The following is a 19,552-nucleotide window of genomic DNA, read 5'->3' as shown; positions in this document are numbered from 1 at the left end:
CCCGTCAATGATGCATTACATCTAACCTCGGTAACGAGCAAATGCTTGTGTTCTCGTGTTTTAAATACACCAATAATACGAAACTCAAACACAAGAAATTTAACGTAGAATTCTATAAAATAATGCCGAGCGTGGTAAATATACGCAAATGGTGTTTTTAACTGCATTTCTGGACGCGAATCACACGTAGTTTCCGCACCCGCCGCTAGAATTCGCTGCCGGAGCAGCTATGTCGACTATTGAATAATTTTATTAACATACGATACCGAAATTTTAAACTATATATTTAACTGGTTCCGGAAAGGGCGAAACAAATTTGGAAAAATACTAAAACCAGCATCGGGTCTGATTTTCAAGGAATTTAATTAAAATACTACCTTTATTGTTAAAATTCATACAACAATTTATGATATAATGTTTCCCTTTGTAATTGTGAACTTTGGTTCCCTTAATTCGCCACAGATGGCAGGGCCTTGGTTTTTTTTATTCATATCCGTTCCTTGACTTCCGTTGCATTCACGAAATTACTCCCACCAAATGCCGTAAGCTGAGACCTAAGATGTTACACATCAAAGACTTGCATTGTTTTGCTATATACTAATCCGCCCCAAGTTTATATTTTTTTATTAATTTTTTATGAAATCAGATGAATCATTTTTGAACCTTCTGTTTACATGACCAGGGACCAAGACTCTTGGAAAAACTACAGAACAATGGCAGACGATGTGGAATGGTAAACCTATTCGGGTAGTTCAAGTAGGTGGAAACCGTTCTCTTATGTAATAGATTTACAGTACTAAAAAAATTAATTAAAATAAAAAATAAAGTAAAATTATTGAATATTCAATTATCTTTTCCTTAGTTAAAATATAAATTATTATGCTTGAGTGAAACATCAACTTAAATTATAAAATCATGCGGCAAATTTCGTGAGAAATGCCTAGCATTATCTCGCAAAACGTTTGTCGTATATGCAGGGGTCGAAAATGGTCACTTAACTCACTTACAGTCACTTATTTTTCATCAATCACTTTTTTGTCACTTTTTTTTAAACAGTCACTTAATTTACTTTTTTTTCGATATTGGTGCCCAAAATTTGCATTTCCGTTTATGAAAGTGGCATTAATTAAATGCTTGAATTTGTGGTTTTGACTGTAATCAAGGTATTTGCCGTTTGCCATAACACGGATGGTGTCGAGATCGTTTTTTACATGCGTAAAAGCGTAAACAACAACTGAAGTCGAACTATCCATTAATCGATTCGCCCTACAGTATCGATCGGCTGACGTGATGGCGGTAGCCTACAACTCACGTGGTTTCGGTTCCCTACCACGTTCGTGCAACTTCGGATTTCTCTCAAAAATTGAAATTTAAAAAAATCGAAGGGTTAGGTTAGGTCAGGTCAGGTCAGGTCAGGTCAGGTCAGGTCAGTCACGTCACAACATGCTTGAACTTCTGATTTAGCGGCTGAAGTGGCGTTAATACCAAAACGCAAAACTTCGGAAATCTTCGGAAATTCTTGCAGGGAACCGAAACTATGTGAGTTGTAGGCTTCCCATGTGATGGCAGATAACCTATGTTCGCGCCAGTGTGCTCTGTAGTTAGTCTGATTACTGTCTTAATTTAGTTTTGTCCTTATGGGCCTTAGCTAGCGATATTACTTGTGTCATGATATACTATTATTTGAGATAAACAAGTAACCGGGAAATAATATCGTAATGTTTTGATGTTGTGGTGAAGATGGGGAAGTGTCGTTTTCGTAGCGAGTGGCTAGAGAGGCGCGATGATAATGGATATATCATTAACGAGTGGGCAAAAAAACGTAACGATACTGATGTTTTTTGTGCAGTTTGCTGTGTCACAATCAAAATATCAACCAAAGGGTATCAAGCACTATCTCAGCATGCTACTTGCGAGCGACATAAGAGTGAATGTCGGAATAAGTTGGCTCCCAGTCAGCTAAAATTCACGGTCGTTCGACCTTCATGTTCAGCTTCCACATCAAGTGAAGTATCCTCAGAAAACCATGTTAAATGTCTTTACAGTGTACGAGATCGTGCAACAAGTGCAGAACTGAAATGGGTAATGAAATGTATTATTTCAAATTATTCAGCATCATCTTGTGGAGGAATAGCTGACGTTTTTAAAAGTATGTTTGGCGAGGGTGTGCCTGAGGACTTCAGCCTGAGCAGCACTAAATTTAGGTATCTACTAACAGATGCATTAAGCCCATATTTTCGCAATGTTATTTTGAAAGACATGGATGGTGCATACTATTCAGTATGCTACGACGAAACAACAAACCACACAGGTAGAAAGGAACTGCAAATTGCTATCAGGTACTGGTCTAACACGAAGCTACAGATTATCACTCACCATCTTGAAACCTTTTTTATTGGATCAGCTACAGGCGAAATACTAGTTGAGAAAATTAATTCTGCACTAGACAATGCTGGGTTACCTCGTCAGAAGATATTAATGTTAGGGAGTGATGGCCCTAATGTCAACAAGAAAGTTGCTCGTATTATATGTGAAGAGTTGGTTTCTATTCGCAAGGCACCCCTTGTTAATATTGGCACATGCAGCATCCACACACTTCACAATGCATTTCTCAGTGGACTTGATAAACTTGGAGAAGATGTAGCTGATTTGGTAATGGCTGTCCATGATTTTTTTGATGGTTGGCCTTCAAGATGTGAGGACTACTTACAAATACAAGATGACCTATCTGTTCCAAAACATAGTTTCATCAAGCATGTTCCGTCAAGGTGGCTTACCTTAGAAGGAGCTGCATCACGATTGATCGAACAATGGGAAGCTCTCAAAAAATATTTCCTAAGTTATGTCCCCAAGAAGAGAAATAGCCTAGGCAAGAGCAACAACTACAAGAGAATAGTGAGTTTACTAAAGAAGCCTACTATAAAGGCTGAAGTTCTTTTCGTGTGCAGCAGTGCCAGAGTATTCACACGCTTCACTGGTGCATTCCAGAAGGAAGAACCAATGATACATGTTATGCATGATGAAATAGACACTCTTGCTAAGATTTTGCTTGGAAAGGTTTGCAAACCAGAACTCATACAAACTGTTGGTGTAAGTGAAGATTTACTAAAAACAGAGAACCTACTTCCTGCCCAGAAAATCCATGTCGAGAAAGAGATTTTGACAGAAATTTCAAAGGTAAGTTCTAGATTTAGTCGTTTAAGATTTAAATCTTCAAATTGTACTTTCAGGGTGGCCACTTGACCTGGAAATTTTTTCCCCCCTGTAAGGAACAGTAGGGGATTTATTTTTTTAAGAACCTGGAATCATTTTTGTTTTTGTAATATATTTCTTATAGTAGCCTACCATTTTTAACTTTGGTTCCAACATGTAAACAATGTACTAAATTATGCACAGATCATTGCACTAGTGCAATAAACCATTTTGCAATTGTCTAGAATAAAGGCATTTTCAAAAATGTTTAAAAAATTAGAAAATTCATTAATTAAATAGTATTCACCTCCTTTAATAATACTGTAAAAGATTTTTTTTTTTAAATTGAAAAAAATTTACCCCTATTATCAATCTATTCCCCCCCCCCTAAAAAAAATATCTATAATATTTTAAAAAAGGAGATCCCTAAAAAAACAACTAGCAGGCAGGAGGTGTGATAAACTTACCTCGAAATGTTATTGATGATAGGGGTGAAAAAAATTCTAATTTGAAAATCATTTTAGGTTATTAATGATAAAGGTTGTTACTATTGAGTGCACCCTATTTTCAAATTTTAATTTGAAATTTTTTTAAGTATTCCACAAGAGACCCTATGCTAGACAATTACCAACAATTTTAACACCTGGTAAATTTGTTTTAGAATTTGCTTTTGCAGTATATATAGTATATGCAGTATATATAGTATATATAGTGGGCACCCTAACTCTTGGTTCGAAATACATTTACAAATCATAAAGGGTTTATGTTACAGGTGGATGAAAGGTTTCAGCTGGAGTTTTTGGCTGGAGTTAAAAACCATTATGTTGAAGCTGTTACTCATGTTATCAGAAAGTCACCCCTAATATTGAAACCACTTCTGAAGAATTGCCGTGGCCTCCAGCCAGAAGAAAGGGTTTTACACCGCAGTTGTCGAGACATTGTTGCTCTAGCAAAGGGTCTGCCCATTGTAATTGATGAAAGTATTCTGTTAGATGAATGGAAACTACTCCAGTGTGAAAAGGAAAGTGTGTGTGGTGGCCGTATAGATGACTACTGGGCTCAGTTTTTTGTTTTGAAGAACAGTATTGGTGATGATAAATACCCAAACGTTGCTAAAGTTGTAAAATCTGTTTTGGCTCTTTCACACGGAAATGCTGACTTAGAGCGAGGGTTTTCTTTGTCCTCCCACATCTTAACTCAAGACAAAGCTTCCATGTCGGAAAGAACACTCAATGCAGCAATGACTGTCAAGAGTGCAATAATGAAAATGTACCACAGCAAGCCTGATTTGGTTCCCATTACAAGAGAGCTATTAGCAATGGCTCGTGTAGCTCATAGCAGCTACCTTACACACTTGCAAAATGAGAAGGCTTTAAAAGAAGAAGCAGCTCGGAAGAAGTTGGAAACAGATGAAAAGAAATTAGTGGAAGCAGAGAGAATACAAAAACTGAAAGATGAGAGAAAGATAATAGCTGGTGCTGAGAACAAATTGAAGAGTTTGCAAAGTGAAGAGCAGCAAAAAAGAAAGACTGCAGATGCACTTTTTGAGGAGGCAAATAAAAGATTAAAGAGGGCTGTAGAAAAGAAAGATATGCAGGAAATTGGATTGGCCCAAGCCATGTTGGAAGGTGTTTACAGAGTCAGAAAAGAAGCTGCAGAGAAGAAGCTTGAGGTTGATACTGTACAACACTCAGTGGAGAAAAGGAAATCTAAAATTATTTCTGACTATTTTTCAAAATACTCAAAAAATTAGATGTTTTGTGTTGATGGAGTGTTCTGACGTAAGTTTGCTGATGTTGAAATGTTCTTAAATTGGACTAGATACATTTTTGTAGTAGGCCTATGGTGTCTTCTTAATTAATATAATTCTTAGTTCATTTTATAAGACAATATAAAAATGTTAATCTTGACAGAATTTTCATGGAAACCACTTTTAAGTCACAGTTTACACAGTTGACTTCTCTTTCACCATCTTAGGTAGGTATGTGAATAATTTGTTTCTTTTAATTTTTTGCTACTGGTGCATGATTTGTAACTTATGTGTTTTTAAATAGTTAATAGAATAACTGTCAGTATTTTATTAGATCCATATATAACCTAACATTTTATTTTACTACAATCAGAATTTTTTGTAACATTTATTTAAGTTATATTTCAGGTCACCTTTTTAGTCACTTATTTTCCTGGAGATCACTTTTTTCTCACTTTTTCTATCACAAAGGTCACTTTTCTCACTTTTTTTCCAGTGAATAAAGCACTTTGAGGCCTGTATATGCAAAAATAACCAAAAAAAACATGTGTTGTACAAAGTTACAATACATATCTTTCATACAGGTTTTCCAATGGAATCATTTGTAGATGTACAGAAAATATATTTGTTCTTTCTGTGCTCGTGGTTACTTTTTTTTTTTTTTTTCAGTCACAGGAACAAGAAAAGGTTACAGGTTTTTGGTGAAAACGGTTTTCGTGGAGAGCAGTCTTCTTCTGGGATGATTAGTTGCCCCCATCCCGCCCCCCGAAGCGCACAAAGTGTTTCCGCCTTGGTGCAGTTTTTGTTCGCTGGAGCGCGCGTCTGTGTGTGTGTGTGTGTGTGTACGTGAGGGAGCGGCGAGTGTATGGTCGTATACTGGGTGGTGTCGGGCGGTCGTGACCCTGAGTCGGCACTTAACACCAGCGCCCCCCCCCTTCCCAACACAACGTTTTCGCCGGTCGCCGCGGCGCGGTCTTATGGCCCCATAAACCTCCTCCGAGGGCCTAGCTGCTGGGGAGGGGGGGGGGGGTGTGGGTAGAACCCTAGCGGAGAGGTCCTCGCCAGTCTGAAGGGGGAAGTAGTCGCAAAATACCCCCCCTCCCCTTTTCATCATTTCCCCGCGTTCTTCAGACGGTTACTCACAAAGGCAAAAACACACAAACGCACAAATTCACGTGTTCTCGTGTCGCAAGTACACTTATTGAAACACAAAACACGCTTTTGGAAATAATGCCGAGCGTGAGATATTACATATATACACGCAAATTGTATTTTTATAGCTAGCTACATTCATTGACGCGAAACACACGTAGTTTCAGAAGTCGTCTATTGAAAAATCATTTGATTAGCAGACCGAAATTTTATGACTACATATATAATGAATCTTTTCTCTAGTTCTTCAGTCAAGTTAATGTTAAATTATAGCTAAGAAAAATATATATATTATTAAGTGAATTAATTTTTTACACTTCTTTTCCATGTTGCTATCAAAGAAAAATAGTTTTGTATGTATTGTGTTTATATATATATATATATAAACATATGTTATGGCAAATATTAATGTTTGCGCCATCTGTCCCCTTTCTGCGCAATCTTACCCAAACGTTCTGGGAGAAAAGGCGTTAAACACTAATTTTGAAATCATGCGTGAATTTTTAACTTGATTGTATATTTTACTTGTATGGCATTTTTCATAAATGTAAAGAATGAATGTAACAAGTCACGTATAATGATGCAACGTTTTTATGAACATCAGTATGTAATGGCAGTTAAAACGAAATGTGCGCCAACTCATCCTGTTTTACCTTAAACATTTTTTAACGTAATTTTTAGAAAATTGTAGTTAAGTGTGTATCTAGTTTATTTACATAATAATATAACCATAAGTCTTTCGATAATTTCTGTATATATACATTGTTCACGTGATAAAGTGCTGGAAAAGGCCTTTAATTGCCACAGTTCAAAAGACGAAATAAATATCCTGACTAGATGTATTTATGTTTTCTTTTAACTTAAACAAAAGTATTTTCGACAAGATTTTTTTTTTGTGGAAGCCACTCAAAATTCCGAAACCCTTTGTCTTATTTAATATTCGAGACCCCGGCTCTTATAAAGGGTATTTATTTCTTTTTATCTTACCCTAACTCTAGAAATTAAGAGACGTGCAAAAAAGAAGTGTTTTTGTGGTATATTCTTTACCTTTATTTATATTTTTTTTCACCCCGGGGTCCATAACGATACCCTGGATGTTTAACGATGCTATCCGCAGCGCCATAAACCTCGTTGCGGCCGTCTGTTGAAATAACCTCCCTCCACGGCGATATCCCGCCCCTCCTACCCCTCTTCCGGTCTCTTCCCCCCCCCCTCGCCGTGTCCTGTTGCGGTGGTGGGGATGCGCCGGGAACCCCTGCCCGAACCTCGTTCAAGTGACTCCGGCGAACCACCGGGGCGCGGGCGCTCCGCGCAAGACGGGTCCAAGGGACTTCCCGCACCTGCCGCGGCAATCCGCCCCGTGGTTCCTGTGTGCGGCATCGGGTAGCAGTCACTAGGCCGAAAGTCATTTGGCCGAAATTTCGGGCAAGTGCCTGTCGGCCTAGTGCCTGTCGGCCTAGTGCCTTTCGGCCTAGTGATTTTCGGCCTACTGCCGCGGCCCTTGCGGCATCATGCTGGCTGCTGCGTTTCAGCAAGAGTCTGGGCATCGTTTGACATGTCGGGCCGTCGCATTTTTTTTTTTTTTTTTTTTTTTTTTAAGTGGGTTGTCTGTAAAGTCGGTTTACGGACGATAATTTTACCGTGATAACGTCACAAGAAAACATTGATGGAAAAATTGCATACTTTTTTTTTAATTTTCAAATATTATTTACAGTTTTTTTTTGCAAAATTTAATTTAAATAATTTGTTTTAAATATAATCACGAACAATTAGTTAAAGAGCCCGCCTTAACCTGTTTGATATTATAGAAGATTTTCTCGCACGGTGGTTGGCGGTTCTTGCGCGCTCGGCTCAGGCGGAACGTGACAATTTTTCGTGCGTGCAGCCGGCGTTCATCGATTTATAAGACGTTATCACATCAAAATTACTTTGTTGTATATTTCATTTCCAAATATGTAATTTGCTGTTTGTAAATAGTCAAGTATGCAATCTTTAGTGAACTATTTTTTTTGTGTTTATCTACTTAGATCGTGGTCATTTTCGAAAGAAAAAATTTATACCTGGAAAGAGTATTAATTTTAGTTTTTAATTTGAAATAATTCATCATAGAATTTTGGAATTATAAAAACGTCTTAACACCCTACACGACGAGCCTTGAAGATGATTTGGATGCAGGAAGCAACCGTCCCACAAACGTTATTGGTAGAGACCTGTAAAATTCGCGAATTCATTTCGCGATAGGATAGAGTCCAAATACTTTTGACATCATTTTGCTTCAGTGATTGGGCCACAGTTTATCTGAAGGACTCTGGGCCAATGAAAAATCTTTAACAGGAGAATTAGCGAATCACCATCATTCCAGTCAACAGGTGTTACGAGTCGGTAACCAATCAGCAGATGTAATTTGCACGAGTGCGTAGAGGATCATGGAGTATATCCTTTAGGGATTTGAAATCGAGAATTTTGCAGGTCTCTAGTTATTGGTGTATTTATACCTAGAGGCATGTTTTTTTTCCCGCGAAAAAAAAAATTATCATCGCTCGTTAGACTGCAGTACGCAATGCCCGCGCTAGAGATTGTTCCCTTGCTGTGATTGGCGGCCGTCTGCGAGATATGCCGGTACCATATTTGGCCGGACCAAATATGTACGCGTTTGCCTCCGCACTGGGTGGCTGTGATTGGTGTGCTAACAACTGATACGCACCTGAAATAAACCAATCAACCACGAAACACAAGACAATGCTTCAAAGTTTTAACACATACCTGGAAATATTTTCGCAAAAAAATATACATGACCATACTAATAGATACCCTAGATCACAGATGTTGACTTTTGACATATGTTGAAAGCTTAAGTCATGTGGTTTTTGGAGCCATGACACGAAACATTATTGAACCCGTAATTGAAATTTTATGACTAACACAGAAAAAACATTTTCTGTACTTTTACAAAAGTTCTTTTTGGAAACCAGTGGCCAGGAAATATGTTGTAATACTGCAAAAAACGTTATTGTAACTTTGTAAAACACATGGCTATTGTGATTTTAGTATATATGAAATAAGCTTTTTTTTTTAAGACAATACTGAGTATTTAGTACGAAAATTGGCGCATGATTTTATATTTTAATAGATGTTTCATTCAAGCATATATTTTTAAACCATGAATAAGAAAATCGAACGATATCCAATAATTGGACTTAACTTTTTTTATTATTCTTATTAATGTGCGCAGGTGATACTTAACAGCTATTCAGGGAACGGTTTAAAAATAAGTTTTTACCATTGTATGTACTGGGACAACACAAAGCGCATGAATGCCCGGGTAAGAATCTGAACACTATTTCGTAGTGATACTGTTGTACAAATTTACAGATATCTGTATTTTTTTTATGAAAATTTTGTTCCATTTAGAAAAAACAAAACAGTGTATTAAAAAAATCCAAGCAAGTTGAGATTATTATCTCTTCGACAAAACCTGCCTCCCTCCTTTTCCTCTATCTTAAGGGCAAGCTTCAAGGTCGCGGTTGTGAATCATGGTCACCAGATAGTGCTGGGGTGGAGCTGAGAGCGAGAGATCGCAGACAGAGATAAGACCGTGGCAGCGAGTGGGCCGAAGGGTGGAAGGGGGGCGCCGACGGGATCACGTGTTCATCCGGTGTTGCCAACTTTGTGTCCCATTGAGGAGGTGCGTGCTGGCTAGGTGCGGACCGTAGGCGAGCGACACTCACTCAGCAGAGCTTCAGCACTAGAAGCCCGGGACAGCCGGAATCTTCATTGGGCATTTTATAGAGTTGGATTTTGTTTTGGAGATGAATTCAGAAAAAAGACATTGATAACGTAATTTTTTTTTTTTTTTTTTTTTTAGCTATAATCCTATAACTAATGGTCAGTTAAATTGGAGTCTATCTCATGTCACGTTCAAGGATGACGTACACTTACACGTCCCATAACATAAGCCCCGTCACTCTGGCGGGTTTTCCTACAAACATATTTCATTTTATGAACAAATTATTATAATTTTTTTAATTTTCTAACTTTTCATAATTAATGTATGCGAATGTTACGCTTTAGTGACCAGATGTTTGAAATATTATATATATATATATATATATATATATATATATATATATATATATAATTTTGAATCAAGTTATAGGGCAGGACTATTCTCGAAACATTAAACAATTTGTCTTATATAGAGAAATTTAACAGTAGTCGAGATGCGTTTCTTGAAATAAATTTATTTATTTATTTCGTAAGAAATAAAACACGATGTACATACATACATACATATAAAGTCTTGCTACGCGTTGACATGTACCGAAATGTAAAAAAAAAAAAAGTACCTAATACATTGACGTATTAAAACTTGAGTTTATAAAAAAATTGCCAAGTGCAAGTACAATAGGCAAACCAAGAGCTCCGTATCGTTCATGGATGTTTGTTCTTAGCTTGCAAACTTGTAAACTGAAGTAATCCGTTAATTATTTCTATAAAAATCATTTATTATAATTAAATATCGTATTCCTTACACAAAAAAAAAGTTTTTGGACTTTTACACAAAATTTCTTTGGAAATCAGTTGCCAAGAAATATTTCATAATATTACAAAAGAAAATATAGTAAATTTATACAACACATTGCTATAGTTAGTTTTGAATTTACGGTTTGTGTTTTTGGAAACAAAGCTGGATATTTACTAACGCGCTTACAAATTTTGCAGTGTAATTTTAAATTTTGACTGACTTTTGTACAAGCGTACATTTTTTAACCCTTGGGAAAAATAATAATATTCAGCAATTGGACTTCATAATGTTTTATTGTGCTTTTGTATTTTCACAGTTATTACTGGAAAGCTATTCAGAAAAAAGTTTACAATTATTTTTTAATATTAGTACCAGAACAACCCAAAACATAAATGCCCGGACAAGATTATAATCCCAGATTAGCAGCGATACACTTGCTTTCGTGTAAATGTACAAATTTACAAATATCTGTAATTTTGTGTGCATGAATATTTAAGTTCGATTAACAACAAAATTACAGAGTACTGTCTCCTCTTTCCAGTATAAAAATAAACAGTGTTTCAGTTATATATTGGCTATAACCACGGTAATGTAATGAATGCTTGACGTGTTCTCAACTTCGCAGATGCGGTGTTCCTAACGAGCTATATAATATTTGAACATGGAAATTTTTATAGTTTGTCTTTTATGATCTACAAGCCAATGCGGACTGACAAATGGTCAGATCAGACTAAACAAGGTTGGTTACCAAATCTCAAACTGTTATACCTTTTACCTGAAACAGGGACGGAAAATTAACGAGAGACGTATCAAATCACAGGCAGTATTATCAGTCTGGATATGCTTATAAGAAGAGATACGTAAATTTCGCGTATTCATTTGGTCGCAAGCTAGTATGCAAACATTTATACTCTTCTACTGAGTTCATTATTGGGCGACAGTTATTTGGCTACCCCTCTGCGATGCCATGCTAGGAGAGACGAAAGCAAATCAGGTAGTGCTGATTAACTAGAATAAGAAATCAGCCAAAGGAAAAGCAAACATGGGTTGATCACATGTAAGACATTTAATTCTATCCTGAAGATTAATCCACGAAATTTTCGGGTCTCTACATAGAAGTAACGTGAAATCAGTACGTATGTACGAAGGTTCGCATTCACTTAGTTATTGTCTCAATTTCCTAGAAGTGGCTATCGAAACCTCATTTTATATAGGCCTATATATATATATATATATATATATATATATTTGTAATTTTCCATTACCAAGAAAATAATGATAAATCAGAATATATTTATACACACAGAGATTTCCAAGAGTAAAATTGTGTTTAATGCATGAAAAATAATTATATATCTCATTGAAATATAACTCTACTTTGAAAACAGTTTTTTTGTGAGGCTGAGTTCTCTCCAGGTAAATATATTTGTTATAGTAATAACCACGCATTATCGTTGTTATATGTTTTTCCATTCATTTCATTTAAGTGTAGGGCATTCTTAGTTCAAACTGATTTACGTTTTTAATATTCAATTGCTGCGAGAAAAATCTCATAATAATTAAAAATAAATGAAATCTTCCAGTCTTTAAATAAAGTTTTATCCACATATAACTTCACAACTAAATGATTACACAAAAATTAAAGTTGTTTGCATTGATTATCTTTCTTTATTATATTTTCAGCAAATTAATGCCAGCTGAGAGTGTGTCAAAATAATTACAAGAAAATTTTTATGTATTTGTGAAACATAAATACTGTTCCATAAGTTTCAAAGCAGTACTATATTTTACAAATATTTTTCTTTATTGATGAGTAAATGCAGCGTTATGAGTTAATCTTTATGGAGGATCTTATCAGAGGTGGCTATGACAATGCTAAAAAAATTGGTATTGTGAAAAATGTGCCTAAATCAGAATCAATACAATATTAGATAAAAGTTTCTTTAAAAAAATGTATTTACCTTCTTCTATAATGTTTAATGCCAATAATTGTACAACTATTGGTTACCGTGTATTAGTTATTACATTTACCAGTAATACAAATAATATTACGTAGAATTAGCACTTCTTAAGTTGTTGCAAATTGTGAACCAGTGTTAAAGAAAACACGTTAGGTATGATAATCAGGTTTTTTATTTCATATTTTACAAAAATTCACAATAATAGTGACATAAACTCATTCAGTATAATATTTAAAAAAAAAAATAGAAAATTGGGAAGAAAAACCACATCATTGATAGTAGAAACGCAATTTATATCAACATAGAGACCAAAACACACACACACACACACATACATATGTATATATTAATAGAACATTCATTTCAATAAATAAACCAATTTCAGTTTTTTACATCTTTATATACACAAAATAAACAACTATAATCAGTTCTTCGGAATTCATTGTAAACAATATTTTAAAAGATATGTCTGCACAAAACATAAACTTAAGATAAAATTAGAATCTTATATACAACACATGAACAGGTACTTAAAAAAAAATCATTTTCTTCCTCGTTTAACTTAATGTTTTCCACGTTAGAACAAATATTAACACAACAGAATATTAAATGAAAAAAATCGTCCAGAGTTTCAAAGAACAAAAATATCTTACTTCAATTATATTTACATTCATTTATCCCTTGTTTTTTCCGGCTCAGTTTTTGACATCTTGATTGCTGTTTGTCTGCCAAGCTTCTTTGAGCTTCCAAAATGTAATCTGGTTCTCTAATGGCTCTGCCTACGCTTTGATTTGGCGCCACTATCTCAGGCAGTAAACACATTCGATAAAATCTCGTCAGTTTCGGCAACATTTCTGTTTCCCATATGAGCTCATCTCTTTCTACTCTTTCTACGTGTAAACTCTGACGAACACCAGACATTACTATGAAGTAACAGTAATCGCGCTCTGTAATGTTTAAAGTCCCTTGCAGCTGATAAAAATAAGGGTGTGAACGTTTAAGAATTAAACTTCCGTCGTCATTCACACGTAGAAAAAAACTTTTTTTTCTTATTGCAGTTTCTTGGAGCCCTTGGTCAACTGCAGAAGGTACACACTTGATTTCAACAATCGCATTTTCTTCGACCACAAGTCCGTCAGGGCTAGCACCCAAATATCCATATTTGAGATCCAAAAATAAACCACACTTCTGTACAACTAATCCGGTTTGTTCTTGAAACCTCTGAATGGCAATCTGCTCATTTCGACGACCATATTCCATTGCCGGTGTCGAAAACGGGGGCTTGTAGAGTAACTGTTTAACGAGTTTTGAACAGGACGTAGATTCTTTCCGGCGACAAACAACGCCGAAATTACTTGCTGTTAACCGCACACGTCTCATTTTGTGCCATAGCTCACAATCAGCTTGCATTTTTGTTTGTTCCACAATATTATTTCTCTCTTCCAAAGTGACTTGCAGTGATGCGATGTAACTTTCACACTTACTGAACAGTTCGTTTTCAGGAAGATCACTTACTTGTCCGTCAGTAACTTGCTCTGATGAGGGTCCATAGTCAGCATCTGGTAAAGTAGAGTGGAGTTCACGCCGTTTTCGTTTCAACTGACTATCTTCTTGGTAAGCCAGTTTACGCCGAGTTATGCCGTGACGGATCTTTTTGTGGAGGACCTTCTTGTGTGTTGAACCAGGACTCTTACCTGACATTTTTTTGAAAGGGCTCTTCTCCCAAGCTAAACCTTTCTGGAATCTTAGTCCTGCCATGTAACATCGACGCTGAAAAGAGCCTCTCTGTGTGTAATTAATTATTTTGCCCCCACTAAATTTGGCAACTAGGCTCATATAGAATTCTGCCGAATTACTTGTTTTGTTTTCTTTGAGCCGTTGAGCCTTTGCGACGAGTCTCTCCACTAGACTTTGTATTTGTTCAAAAAGGCCATTCGCGCGAAGAACTGGTACAATATTATTTGTTTCACTTTTGCTGCGGCTGTAAGGCGAGGAATTACAGGATTCAGCAGCTTCCTTGCTTCCGACGAAAAAGTCTTGTCTGCTGCGAGGGTATGCAAATGACCGGTGTAGTTTCTGACACAGTGATTGGCACACTCAATTTTAAAGACACTACGTCCATAAGGAACTTTTTCCATGATCCTAGCGTATACACATCTCCAACGAAATACTTGTATTTTAATCCATGCATTTCAAAACTTTGGCAGAATCCTTCAACAATAACATCTCGTTCCATAGCTGTTGATGGTCTTGTTTTGCCCCAATTTTTATAACACAAGTGTTGTTTCGCTTCCTTCTGTTCTGTAATGGCTCGTTCACAAATACAACAGTACTTATTCCTGACGCCCATAAAGAGAAGTTTTCCCGTATGTTGGCCTATTATAACTGCCTGAAAAAAAATTACAGATCTATTAACATTAATTTATATTGGACTAAATACGTTTAAGGATGCTCTAGCTTTAGTAATGTATAAAGATCACAGATGTTATATATATATATATATATTGATATCACCACAATAAACTAGAAGACCTGTTTTTAATTTATGTTGCTTTAGGACACGTAAGTTCTCCAGTTACTGTTTTCTGATATATAATTATTACAAAAGAAATTTTGAATTTTGAATTATAAATATTTTTAAAAACGAACGAAAGTTTTGTACTCCAAGACAAGATAAACTCAAAAAAATATGTGTTACCTAACTTATGCATATTACTGTTTGTTTGTTTTTACATCAGTGACCTAGGAATTTAATTTCTTCAGGCATAATCAGTAGAAAAAAATATGTCACTCGTAAGACGATTTGTTTTACACGGTGCACATTGTTGTTAATAGTTTTTAATTGTTCATTCAAATAAATCTTCGCACAAAACCTGAAAGCAAATATATATTTCGTAAGACAAACTTTGGAATCATATCCAGGTGGCCTTTTTAGTTATAAGTATTTTTTAATAGCCAGTGTGTTTAAAAACAGCGATGCAGTTGTATTGATGGAAATAACTTTAATTTATGTTAGTGGTTTTATTTATTTATAGACGTAAACGTTCCTAGGACCTGGCTCAAGTCTTCTACTCGCAAAAATAGGCAGTACAAAAAATTACCAAATTCAACCTTTTGTTGAGTGTTGATCTCCAATAGTGCTCCAGTTTTTTTTGTGTCAATTCTAGCTCACGAAAGAATACTTTTTGGGATTGAAAATGAACTCCAATGGTGCAACCAGCCAATGTCATGTTGAAGCAGTTTTGAAAGTATCACTGGAGCACTTGGCTTAATAAGAATAAATAATTCCTACCTATGTAATAGTAATACCTTTGCGTCTTTCCTACAAATGTGTTTTTTTTAGGGCGTGTGTTTATGCAAACACATTTTACGCATTAAAATTGTTTAAATTTATGTAGCAAAGCATACTTGAAGTATTTATATATTTTTTATTTCATCAACATATTCTTTAAATGAAGCATTCATTTTTTTACTATTTATAATTAATTTGATGGAATATTATTTTGAAGAATTATCATTTTTATAATCAATCTAAATCGATTTTTTTCATAAAGCTTCATGTAGATTAACCAAGCAGGCAATAAATCAATTAATAACGATCTACATAGGGAAGAATATCATCACAAGGTATTATGGTGCTTTGGACATTGATTATGAAATTAGCAATTCACGTACATTTTACTTGACACAGTAGTCGTACAGTTTCGTCAGACGTATTACTTTTTAATAAAATAATGGGTGATTGTTATTTTACAAGGAAATAACATCCCTGCCTTATGATGGGAGCCTTAGTGGGGGAACACTTGCATACTAATTCTTACGTTTATGCTCAATGTGGAAACAAAACAGGTCGGTATGGTAATGTTTCTATTGAGAATTCAAAACGTTAATCGTGATAAAATTACTTTCCACACTTTGTAGGTTATTTTAGATATTTGCAAAAAAAATGTTTATTTCGTTTACAGCTTACCACCCCAGATGAGGAGTTGTAGTTGTGTCCATAGCTACGCTTGGCCCATCCGCCATCCACGGTCACAGTAATGAAGGGGATTCCGTCATCATCGATGTCACCATTTCGAATAGCTTGTTCTCTTTCTTCCTTGCCCGCTTCTTTCATGCTCGAGTACAAGTCAGCTTCCAGTATCTAGAAACATTTTGTAAAATTAATTCTAATGAATTGAATTAAAAAATATTGTTTACATACAAGACTACATTTTTAATCTCCTGCCCAAGCCAATGGGTTGCATCAGCGTTTACAATTGCAATATTTTCCACATAATAATGGTAAACAGATACGTAAGAAAGAACTTTACCTTTTCTATGAGGCATTCTTCCTTGAGAAATGTGTTTTGACTCATGGAAGGAACATTCAACACACTTAATGTGTTCTCAAACTGAGAGAAACCAACTCCTGATGACAAGGCTGCCCAAGCGCCTGACGTGTTTATAACACTGCTTCCAGATCTTACATTTTGTATTTCATATTCCCTGTGGCACATATCGCATTCGAGGACCCATTTGCAGTGCAGGCCACTTAGAATTTCTTTTTTAAATCGAATAGTGCCAGCCGTGCATTTTCTTGTGTGACTGCTCTGTATTTGTAGTATAACCGGAATTACGAATCCGGGGGTGAATATGCGATTTCCTGTCAGTTCATCCCATGAAGTAGACTCCTTGACAGTTTCAACTACCAATGGTGGCAAATCATCTTCTCTTTCTGGTAATACGCCATTAGTGTCTGCCCTGAAAAAAAAAAGAAAAAAAAAATTAAACCTACTCTCTAAACCAAACTACAATTTTATAGTTACAAAATAAAACATTTATAAATTAGTATGTACTTAAAGTAGGCGGATGTTTTCTGGGCTTTAGCCGCACATTAATGTCATTATAATTTTTGACATTCCAATACTTATTTCTTGGTCATTTCGCTAGCGGTAGATTTCTTTAAGGTCTGTGAAACATTTAGTATTTTAGTTTTATATCATTGCCTGCATCCATTTTGCGGATCGAATACCAAAACTTAAAGATGCCGTTACGGAATCCATATGATCTTGTGAGTAGGTAGTTGCGTAAGAGTACTCATAAAATGATAATATTTTTTAAAAAATTATTTCACAAAAATTTTAAATTTTACTTTAAGATGGTAATCAAAATTAATTACCTACATAAGTGGTTTTGTCACAGAAATAACATTCCTAAATATACTAACTTGTGCACCTGTTAGATTTCAGACATGCAATTATAACATGAAATTAATAATATACATTTATAATACTATTCATTACTATTAAATAAAACTAAACGAAAATTATATGTTTTTTCAGTCACATTATAGCAAATATAAGACGTGTGTATAATCACAATGGCAGTCCATCAGTGAGTGGGAAAAGGCGTCACCGAAACTCAGAAAAACTAATTTAGTACTACTTTTAACGTAAATACATTTTATATTAAGTGAGAAATTTTAATGAAATGTTTGTTTTACATAGACGGCTAAAATAATTTACACAGGGTAAAATTGAAAAATGAAATAATATAAAGCATATTACAGAAATAATTCTGATAAATTTTCTCAGTTTCTGTTTTATAATCTGTTGTCGCTGACAATAAGTGCCAGCACGTGAAATTGACAGTAAAGATTAATTATAGACATAAAATTGCATCCTAATAAAAATGGTATTTATAGCTGCATATAAAAATCAAAATTGTCCCGCATGCATCTGCACTTTTACGATTAACATTGTCACTAGCAAACAAGTGTATGTATCATTAATAAATTTTCAAACTATAGGCCTATATAAATTATTTTTAAGCATAAAAGGAAACCTTAAATCCGCTACAAAAATTAATAATTAAATTCCTGGATAGTATGTTTTCAATATTATTTTTAAACATTATATGTAGGTCACACATAAATGTTTCATAAACGTGTATGTTTAATAATATGTATAACACTCAGTGTACATACCTTTTTAGATTTTTAGCAGTACGCGCCAGAAGCATTTTCCTTTTTGCGGATTTCCTTCGCTTTGATAATTGTAGCCGTTTCTTGAGACATTTTGTGCTGCCCATAATCGCACATTTGTTGTAAACAACACACTGTGTACCAAGACTTGATAAACTTCGTTGAATAAGTGACACGTCCTCGAGCGTTACGAACACTAATCCTACCCGGCTGCACAAGAGAGAATGAGTGACCTGGGTGAGACGCTGGCGCCACACACCCTTCCTCATCCCTTCCCCTCGTGCTCGGAAGCCGAGGGCGCGACTAGCCACAGACCTCGGCGCCATCAACTTTTTTTTTCTTAAAAAAATTTCAAATTGACAGAATATGAGTGCCGCTAGATGTGTTTATCTACTCATCTTTACCAAAAATATCACAGAAGTTTGAAGAAAACAATCATAATGCGATCGTTTGTGGGTCTTCAGAAACATTTGCATTTTCGGGAGAAGCCTAGACCTAAAGATAGCAAAAGCTATTGTGTTATTTTTAAAACTCACTATTAAAATAAAATTTTAACAAATATATGTACACATTCAGATAGGACTTTGAGATTTCTGTCACAAGAAATGTGAAGTTAAAAAGTTTAATAAACATTTGGTTTGGAAATGATTGTTTCTATGAAGCGTCGGTGTGCGAAACAGTGTGACATAAACTCCTCCTAAATGAAATACTAAAAAACGACCACAGAAATAGCTATTTAAGGTTCATATTTAATTTGTGAAGACGAAATGCGCGAGCACAATTTATACTATTTTTAATACATGACCATCATGCTATCAGTTTTTGTTTTTATTTGCTGTCCTGTAAAGAGTTGAACACTAACCAGTGAAGTTGTAAATGCAGAACTGTCAGTACCTCGCGCGCAAGGCGTGACAGATGACTAGGCCGTGTTCGTCTCCCTGGCTCACAGTCGCGAGGGGTGGGTGACCTTCCAAGGAGCTGGCAACACGGCAGCCTGGCTCCGCGAC

General features: G+C 35.5%; 2 protein-coding genes across 2 annotated transcripts in view; one reads left to right on the top strand and one right to left on the bottom strand.

Moving 5' to 3' along the window:
• Positions 1-19,552, top strand: part of LOC134536057 (homeobox protein Nkx-6.1) — a 557,696-nt gene that overhangs the window by 474,171 nt on the left and 63,973 nt on the right. The window lies entirely within an intron of this gene.
• Positions 14,586-18,782, bottom strand: LOC134536049 (uncharacterized). The gene is made up of 4 exons (XM_063375577.1): positions 18,549-18,782; positions 16,894-17,323; positions 16,551-16,724; positions 14,586-14,969 (listed from the first exon to the last, which is right to left on the bottom strand). Exons 1-4 carry the CDS (start codon positions 18,650-18,652, stop codon positions 14,586-14,588), a joined length of 1,092 nt encoding a protein of 363 aa, XP_063231647.1. The 5' UTR covers positions 18,653-18,782.

This window comes from Bacillus rossius, chromosome 10, assembly GCF_032445375.1.
Source record: "Bacillus rossius redtenbacheri isolate Brsri chromosome 10, Brsri_v3, whole genome shotgun sequence".
Classification (NCBI taxonomy): Eukaryota; Metazoa; Arthropoda; class Insecta; order Phasmatodea; family Bacillidae; genus Bacillus; species Bacillus rossius.
Note: the sequence above shows the minus strand (reverse complement) of the source record. Positions and strands in the feature narration are given on the sequence as shown.